The sequence below is a fragment of the Phaethon lepturus genome, unplaced genomic scaffold (genome assembly GCF_000687285.1).
Source record: "Phaethon lepturus isolate BGI_N335 unplaced genomic scaffold, ASM68728v1 scaffold6270, whole genome shotgun sequence".
NCBI lineage: Eukaryota > Metazoa > Chordata > Aves > Phaethontiformes > Phaethontidae > Phaethon > Phaethon lepturus.
The window spans coordinates 25,743-34,856 of record NW_010509718.1 but is presented as its reverse complement, the minus strand read 5'-3'; the positions used below and the strand labels follow the sequence as shown (position 1 = coordinate 34,856).

The 9,114-nt window shown below is 47.7% G+C and overlaps 1 protein-coding gene across 1 annotated transcript in view; it reads left to right on the top strand.

The window, feature by feature from the left end:
* The first annotated feature begins 240 nt into the window (after positions 1–240).
* Positions 241–9,114, top strand: part of UBN1 (ubinuclein 1) — a 21,965-nt gene continuing 13,091 nt past the window's right edge. Inside the window, exons 1-7 of the mRNA XM_010282773.1 lie at positions 241–480; positions 2,232–2,318; positions 3,279–3,374; positions 3,660–3,794; positions 4,175–4,278; positions 4,979–5,417; positions 8,108–8,178. Of these exons, the coding sequence (XP_010281075.1) occupies positions 241–480; positions 2,232–2,318; positions 3,279–3,374; positions 3,660–3,794; positions 4,175–4,278; positions 4,979–5,417; positions 8,108–8,178 (1,172 nt within the window). The remainder of the gene's footprint in view (positions 481–2,231; positions 2,319–3,278; positions 3,375–3,659; positions 3,795–4,174; positions 4,279–4,978; positions 5,418–8,107; positions 8,179–9,114) is intronic.

The following is a 9,114-nucleotide window of genomic DNA, read 5'->3' as shown; positions in this document are numbered from 1 at the left end:
GAATTCTGCTTCGAGGACTGACTCCTTCCTTCCTTTCTCTTTAACGATCGCAGCAAGCGCCACCAGCGCGGGCCTTTGTCATTTCCCAAGAAAACTTCAAAATCCAACGACTTGTTTCATTTCCAACATCCTCACTTATCCTTAAGCAGCTGCTGAAATCCGTATCTGTGCAGCCTGGACATACCTCTTCTGATGCAATGGGAACTATGCCATGAGGACTGGTAAGGCTTGGCCGTAGCCATGACGGAACCCCACAGGGTTTCGTTCACCACTCTGCATGGTCCACTAAGCAGCAGCTTCTTGAAGAGGTCTCGGAAGGACGATGGAGATCAGCCCCAGGACCCTGAACCGGCTGCGACAGCTGTTCGAATCACACTCACTCTCTTCGAGCCCGATCACAAACGTTGTCCAGAATTTTTCTACCCAGATCTTCTGAAGAGTTGTCGAGGGAAAGCAAAAGCTGGTTCTTCAGGAGACAAGGTAAGTGTCCTTGTGGCCTGTGGGGAGCCGATGTCCTATCTAAAGATTTCCAAGGTTTTTTCAGCATTCCTTCTTTAATGGAGTTTCCAGAGTTGGCTGTGTGTTAGCTGCAAGGTGCTGAGGGGTGGGAGGAGGGTGGGCAGGCGTCCCGCAGGCAGGAGAACTGGCATGCAGGCAGGGGTTCTTGTCGTCAGGCTGCACTGTCGCACTCCTTTGCCTCGGCTGGAATTTCCTGTCAGAAAGGTGATGTGTTGGTGGCAGAGTGTGGGACATAATGCTCGTTTAGTTTGAAATTGTTTGACCTAAGGCGATTTCTGGTGCCTGGCTTGCTAGCAGCTATGAGGAGCTCTTTCCCAAAGAGCGTCAAAAGGAGAGATGCCTCTATGATATGTGACTGCATCTTTTTGGGGACGCTGCTCTACTGCACAGGAATATTTCCACCTTAGTGCTTGGCATCTCTTCCTCTGTGGTGGATGTGGTGCTTTCAGATGTTGCCTGACAAATCTGTTTGCCTGTTGAAAGCCCCTTCTCAGGCTACAACGACATGTAAACTTCTGTAGCATCTGAACTTTGTATTAGGGATGTTTTTCTATGAAAAGAAAGTTGATTGGATTCTACTTGTTTTTACCGTTGCTCTTCAGACTGTTTAGCAGTCAGTTGATAGTTCATGCTGCCTTCTTTTATTTTGTTTTGAGAGTCAGGAGAAGCAGAGACAGGTACAGAACTAGCTGAGAGAGCACCCAAAACCTGGAGACACGCCAAGAATCACAGGATAGTTTGGGTTGGAAGGGACCCCCTTGCAGGGAGCAGGGACATCTTCAACTTGAGCAGGTTGCTCAGAGCCCCGTCCAGCCTGACCTGGGGTGTTTCCAGGGATGGGGAATCCACCACCTCTCTGAGCAACCTGAGCCAGTGCTTCACCACCCTCCTTGTAAAAGAATTTCTTCCTTATATCCAGTATAAATCTACCTTCGTTTAGTTCTAAACCATTACACCTTGCCCTGTCGCTACAGACCCTGCTAGTCTGTCCCCACCTTTCTCCTAAGCCCCTCTCAGCCCTGGCAGCTGCAGTAGGGTCTCCGCGGAGCCTTCTCTGCTCCAGGCTGAACACCCCCAGCCCTCCCAGCCTGTCCTCCCAGCAGAGCTGTTCCAGCCCTCGGAGCATTGCTGGGACTTCCTCTGGCCCCGCTCCAACAGGTCCGTGTCTCTCCCGTGCTGAGGGCTCCAGAGCTGGATGCAGCCCTGCAGGGGGGTCTCCCCAGAGCGGGGCAGAGGGGCAGAATCCCCTCCCTTGCCCTGCTTGCCACATTTCTTTGAGTGCAGCCAGACTGGCTCATGTCCAACTTTTCACCCACCAGGACCCCCAGGTCCTTTTTGGCAGGGCTGCTCCATCCCTTCATCCCCAGCCTGTGCTGATGCCGGGGGTTGCCTCGACCCAGGTGCAGGACCCTCAAGAGGTTCACACGGGCCCATTCCTCGAGCTTGTCCAGGTCCCACTGGATGGCATCCTGGCCCTCAGGCATGCCAACCACACCGCTCAGCTTGGTGTCATCTGCAAACTGTTGAGAGTGCGCTCGATCCCACTGTCTGTGTCACTGATATTAAAGAGTACTGTACTAAAAACTGTACTAAAGATTGATTTGTCTGAGCTTCTGCCTGGGTGCTCTAGTCATGGTGGGTTTAATGCACGGGGTTTTGGTGGCAGCATGACAGGACTGATTCTGATGTTTTTGTCTCTCTCATTTCTACAGAAGAAAGACCTGGCTGATCCCTTTAATGATGATGAAAAGGAAAGGCATAAAGTGGAGGCTCTTGCCAGGAAGTTTGAAGAAAAATATGTATGTTTTTTCTTCTTTATATTCTGTTATCCCTTAGAATGGGTAATGCTGTTCAGCTCTTAATCAGTAGTATGTAATAGTCATTGTTTCTCATGTTCCTGTTCTCCTGCAGCCCTTTATCTGGGCTGGAAGGTGCTCTTTTCTGTGTTCCTTTCCTGTCTCAGGGCTGTGGTCCACCAGAATAGTCCAGATATGTTCTTAAATCAGATGACCGTCTGATTAAAGCGAACGATGTTCTCACTTGAAGTGGCAGATGTCATTACCTTGATGTAGCTTATAAAATTGAATTTTCTTAAGCAAAAATTAATTTCTAGGCCTTGTAGTTGTGTGAGATAATCTGTCAAGTCTTTAAGTACAGTGAGTCTGCTGCCTTTAGGACAGCACTGCACTGGGCAGCATGAGAGACGCCGATCTGTCTTACCCGTTCCCTTGCTGTTCTTCCTCTCGCTTTACTTCTGTAGGTGGCAATGAAACTACATTACATTTAGCCACTGGTACTTTTGGATAGTGAGTCGTTGTATTGTCTTGTGATACGAATTTGAGCTATCGGCCAACCTAATGCACCGCGTGTATGTTTGATGTGTGTAGTACCGAGTTTGTACCGACTGTATAGTGGTTACAGAAGAACAATCCGTCTCTGCATTGGCAGAAATGTTTCGGGGGTGCAGACCCAGTTCCCTGTAAAGTCTGCTGGCACAAAGTCAGCCTGTCTGGCAGGTCAGCGTTCTCTTTCATTTGGCTGCACCATTTTTGGTTGACAAGGCCTAAAACTGGATTTACCATATCCTGAGGTGACAGTATGATGTGAGTTAATGCTGGTTTGGTTCTGCTGCTGCTAGGAGCAAAAAAGAGCTCATTCCCTTTTCTGTACTGGGGCTAGTGTCAGCCTCCTGTATCAGGGCTATCCCTGTGATAATTAGGAAAGAAAGATGAGCACACTGTCAATCTTTTATTGTTTAGGGTGGCAAGAGACGTAGAAAGGACCGTATTCAGGACTTGATTGATATGGGGTATGGATACGACGAATCCGACTCCTTCATCGATAATTCTGAGGCAGTGAGTACTTGGGCAGGTGTGAGGGTGGTTAAAGGCAGCTGCCTGCGGGGCTGAGCCGGCACCTGGGGAGAACCTGAACTGGGTGCAAGCCAGGAGTGTGCCAGGGCTGGGGAGCGAGAGGTCCTGGGGCAACTGCGTGGCAGGAGAATGCTGGTTAGCAGGAGAGTCCACAGCCCCATCTGTTCTTGGGGGAGCACAAGTCCCACTCCATTCTCCAAGCAGCTCAGCTGCAGAATAAAGTAAGAGAACTTACAGCACCAATAGATTCTTCTCTGTTACTTCCAGTATGACGAGCTTGTTCCAGCTTCTCTTACTACGAAGTATGGAGGGTTTTACATCAACTCAGGAACACTGCAGTTTCGGCAAGCGTCTGAATCTGAAGATGACTATGTTAAAGAGAAAAAGAAGAAGTGTCCTAAGGTCAGCAAGCCAGCTTTCTTGATTATTTCCTCTGTTAGAGGTATGCTCCTCTTCAGTGGCAATGTCTGTTGGAGACAGCCCTGTTTTCATAAAGCTGAAGTGAGGCAGCTAAAAGGGGAAGGAGCAGGAGCGCTTGGCATCCCTTCCCCTTTATTGATGGGATCGTCTCTAGCGTAAAAGCTAGCTGAGCTGTGAAATGCCGAAGACAGTGTGTACCAGAACTGTGGTGATACGTGTATGGGGTTTGAGTTAATGTGTCCAGTGGGGAAGGAGCTATTCTCAAATTCTTGGGAACAGGGCCCAAAGTGTCTCTGAGGGTGCAGGTCCAATTCCATGAGCAGGAGACGCTTTGATTGTGACTTGATTTTAACCTTTTCCAGAAGCGGAAGTTGAAAGATGGAGGTGAAAAAATGAAGAAGAAGAAGAAAGATGATTCTTACGACAAGGAAAAGAAATCCAAAAAGTCCAAGTTTCCAAAAGCTGGGTAAGAAGGAGGTGGGAATGCTTGCTGCTCGACACCTTGCTTCAGGGTTACAGGTGGCATTTGTTATGCTGCAGTAGTACCCGTTGCAGTGGGGGGTGGCTTGAGTGTGTGCTGCATAAACACCGACAGGTAAATCCCCGCCGCTTCCAAAGTGAGAGAAGAAAGGCCGCTGATGATTAGGGAAGGAGCACAGCTCCACAGCAAGAGTGTCTGAGCAAAGAGGGGCACAGCAAGCTGAAATGTTGGTGTTTCTTGGAGCTCTATTTAGGCACTAACGGTGGGAACAGGTATTAGGGAGCCTTAAGAGAAGGAAAAGGAATTTGCTCTCCTGGTTTTAATAGGCAAAAAGCATCAAGCTGCTGTCACGCTAACTCTCTCTTGCTTCAGTTCCTCTGTGCTAGCTGTTTGCGCATTTCCCAATCTTCCTTGCTGGAATAATGCACATAGCTAAATAAGAGCATAACTCGGGGGAGATGATTTAAGCTCCATCAGCTCTTGGCTGTGAGGAAGGACAGCCTTCTCTTCTCCAGGCTGAACAAGCAGTAGAATGCTTTTCCTGGTGTAATTGGTTAAGGGGATAAGACTTCCCAGGGCATCGATGCCTATGGCTGAAGTGAGCTGGGATGAAGGTATCCTCATCCCTTCCCCTTCACCTTGTATACATTTCGGTTCCCTTTCCTCCTCCGTACTTTTTTTACAGCTTTACGGCGTTAAATGCAAGTAAGGAGAAGAAGAAGAAGAAATACTCTGGTGCTCTTAGTGTCAAGGAGATGCTGAAGAAGTTTCAGAAGGAGAAGGATGCTCAGAAGAAAAAAGACGAAGAACAGAAAGTGGCGACTCCTTCGCCGGCAGAACCTGCAGCCCCCAGGGAGGCGGAGGCGATGGCTGACCCTTTGCTCTCGCTCTTCGGCCATGCCAGTGATAACGACCTGCTTCAGGCGGCGACGGCCATGGACTCGTTAACTGACCTAGACCTGGAGCGGCTTCTCAGTGAGTCCCCTGAAGGGAGTCCCTTTCCTGATGTGGAGGATGGGAGCGATCCTGTTGGGATGGGCTTGGAACAGGATTTCAGGCAACCACCATCCCTCCCAGAAGGCCTGCCAGCCCCTTTGGAGAAACGCATCAAAGAACTGGCTCAGGTACGGCAGTTTGTTGTGGGGCAGCAGGATTGCGTGGTTACTGGAAAGGGGACAGCTCTGCTGGGTTTGCTTCACCCAGAGACAGAGCACACTCCCGTGGGGGAGTTTTGCAGTGCCAGGTGGGATCACACCTAGTTTTCTCTTACGGCCAAGTCACTTTCTTGAGCGCCTGGATGTCAGGTAGCGTCACGGTCCTTTGCCTTGTTATCTACTGAACGTAACGCTCAGTATGGTTTCTTTACCTCTCTTGGCAAAGTTTGGACCTGTTGCAAAGAGCTAATTTCCAAAATCAATTTAACGTGAATTAACTTAAAACGTGAAGTAATGCAGCTGAAGGACAAATTCCACCATAGTAGTTCTAATGTGCTGTGGTGGTCAGGACAGCGTCTGTGAAGTGGCATGCAGGGTTCTGTATATAAAATAAGTGGGTGCAGCTGTTCTACAGCATGAAAAGCCCTGTGGATGGGGCTTGAGGATTTGTTAGAACCGTTTCCTGCGTCATATGCAGGCAGATGCCTTCACTGAAGCATGGGTACGATTTGGCATCTCCTGCCAAATGTTGGAGCCACATCACTGGCAATTTGGGTTCTTTCTTGAACATCTCAGTGTTGGGGTATTGTTTAGGGGGTGGAATATATTGGAAGGGTGATCCCGTGCCTTTTCACCAGTAGCTCCTCCTGCAAGCTGGGCTCCTGTGGGACTTGCCCATCTTCTCCAAAATGTTGTGACCCCCTTTGGGAACCACTGTTCTGGAGAAAGAGGGAAAGCCTTTGGTGCTGGTCAGGGATCTCTCTCCCGGCATGTCGAAGAAGTGCGTTTTCAGGCTTGCTGTGGGCCTTCTCTGGTGTGAGGGCTGTCACCATCTGCCTGTCAACAAATGCTGAGATGTTTTGTTCCTGCTACTGGTGTTGTTTTTAAACATTGATTTTAAGTTGTAAAAGGTACTCTTGGACCTCTGCGGCTGTGTGTGTTCTGCCCTCTGGGGCACACCAATTTAGAGCACCTGTTACTTAAGCATCTCTTACTTAATAACTCCTGTTCCCAAAGCTGAGCTTCTGTTAAAGATGACTGTGCTCTGCTGAGAAATTTTAAGTGTGTATAGTGGTGGTGAGCAGATGGAAGAGGAGGAGGAGTTGAAAAAAGTGTTGCTACAGCTGATAAAAAGAATGGGCTCTTCATGGATGTTTCTATTTGCTATTCAGGCTCTTAGCAGAAAATACTGAAACGGCGGTTTCTGAGCTGCACCTGACTTCAAGGAGAACATTACAGAGGCTCCTGTGATACCACGTTAATCACTATGTCGCTGCGAGATAGTGTGACAGCAGACTACCCACAGATTTTCCCCATTAGATTTTCCTGCTGCTGTCTCTCTTGTTGCCGGATTGTGTATGTTAAGGAAAGAAACCAAGGAGAAGAAATACCAGATTTAACAAATGAATCCTCTGGGTTAGTTAGGATTTTGCGGCACGTACCCTGGTGCAGGTGCGAATGAAGAGATGCCATACCTCTGTCTGAGAGCCAGATCTCTTCCATCCCAGCAGACGGGAGCATCTCCTGGGTTAGATGGAGCCTCTAGGCGTTTCCTCTTCTACCTGAACTGATTTGACTTTAACTCTCTTTCCTAAAAGAATTTTCCTGTTGAGGATTCTCTTTAGCATTGACCTTTCTCCTTTGACACCACCAGCTGTCTATGACCTGGTGCTGACAGAGAGGAATGTACACCTTCTGGGCATTTTATGTTTAATCACTTACCAGCCTCAACTTTGAAGTGTTAAATTAGGGGATTTCAAAATCATGCCCTTCTCTCCTGGACTACTTTCCCATGCCAGGAATCACTAACTTGATGTGGTGCCTTGTGGTGAATCCCAGCTTTGTTTACATCCCCACTCAGAAGAGACTGAAAGCTCTTGGCAATTTTCTACTATCTCTTGGAATCTTGGAATTCTTTTCCTGCTGGACATACTTTTCATGGGTGTGATTTTTGGGCAGTGCTGTGTGTGCTGCAGTCATAGCTCAGGAAGCTTCCTGAACAGGATATTTTTTTTTTTTTTTAGCTTCCATGGTGTTGACTGGAAACAACATATCCCTTGTGGCTGCTACTCTTTCTGTTGGTTTCTTGGCTTAGTGTCCAGATTGGTCTAGAAAGACTGATGATGAGTATCCCTGACCCTCATTAAACGTGACTGGGATGATCTTCCTTGTTCCAGGGGCAAGGTCTATGCTCATATTACTCAATCCGACAGCTCTAGTGTGAAGTTAAAACCATGCCCTAGAACTGTCCCTTCTCCCCGTGCCAAGGAAGCCAGTGGCCACCAAGCCATCTTCTTTTCCCCATTAAATGGAGGAATCTTCGCTCTAGTGTAGTAACTCCAACACACTTGACTCCAGTGTATCGGCACAGGAGAATCCAGAACGGGAGGGTCTGTGGGCAGGACGTAGTCTTACCAGTTCAAATGGTGGGGTTGGACTTGGAGTGAGGAGGCATAAGAGGAGCAGACACAGTCTCTCTCCTGCCTGTCGGTCATCGCAGCTTTCAGCTCATCTACAGCAGGTAGCTGGTGCAGAGTTTGGTGGAATAAAACTCTGCCTTGTTCTGCAGTATTTCTGAAGTGGTTTAAAAACTACTTGATTGCTTGTGCCTGTCTGTATCTGTGAACTGATGATGACTTGTGTTATTTGCTAATTTTCAGGCTGCCAGAGCTGCAGAGGGAGAAGGCAAACAGAGATTCTTCACTCAGGATATCAACAACATCATACTGGAGTAAGTGCTGCCAGGAGAGGAGTGGGAAAGGAGAACGTTAGGCAGAGCATTTTTGGTAAATTCAGGAGCAGGTTTAGCAGGAGTTGTGGGGGTATCCTTACACAGGTCCTCCATGTAGAACATGCCTAGGATAACATGAAAGTCACCTACAAATGGCTTTAAGTTGAAATATGATGTGTAACTGAGGTAGGAGAAGATTGGAAGGGATGTATCCAGGCCTCCTGTTCTCAAGATGATGCTTGATACCAGTGTACTTAAATTTGGTCACTTGACTTGTGACTGTAGCTTGAGGTAAGAACAGTAAATCTCTCCCTGTTGGAGTTGTCAGGCGAGTTCTTTGCTATTTAAGTTATATGCTCTATGGAGTATTTTTAACTGGGATAAAGCTGCTGTGTTCGCTGGTTTTCTTTGCAAACTGGAGGAACTCCATTACTGCTCTGTGTTTTTGAATCCCTCAATTATAGAATGCCAGCGTTGCTACATGCAGCTGTTGATAATGGCTTCATTCTTCTTCAAGTGCCTGGAGAAGGCTGATGAATGCACACAGCTTTGTGATCATTGCAGAATAATACTTACACAGAGGCTTTAATTTCATTAAGGTTTATCAAAGCACTTGAAGGGAATTGCTGAGGGGACGTTTGGGAGACTGTTCCCCTCTCGTTTTGAGTGGTGATTGCCACCTTTTAGCATTCCAGTGCTGACTGCACAACCAGTTCTGATTTCTTTTCCAACTGATCACTTCTAAATGTGATGAAAGTTATTTAAATAGATTTGTGTGACTTGGCCATAGCATCAGTTAGGCGTTTTTAGACTTCTTATTGACACCGAGAGGCGGCTTAAAAAGCTAGTCTCGTAAGTTATACATAACTGTGTAGATGGGTTTGGCACGCACTGACCTCTTGAATCTACTCACTGGGAAGTAAGTTCAAGCCCAGG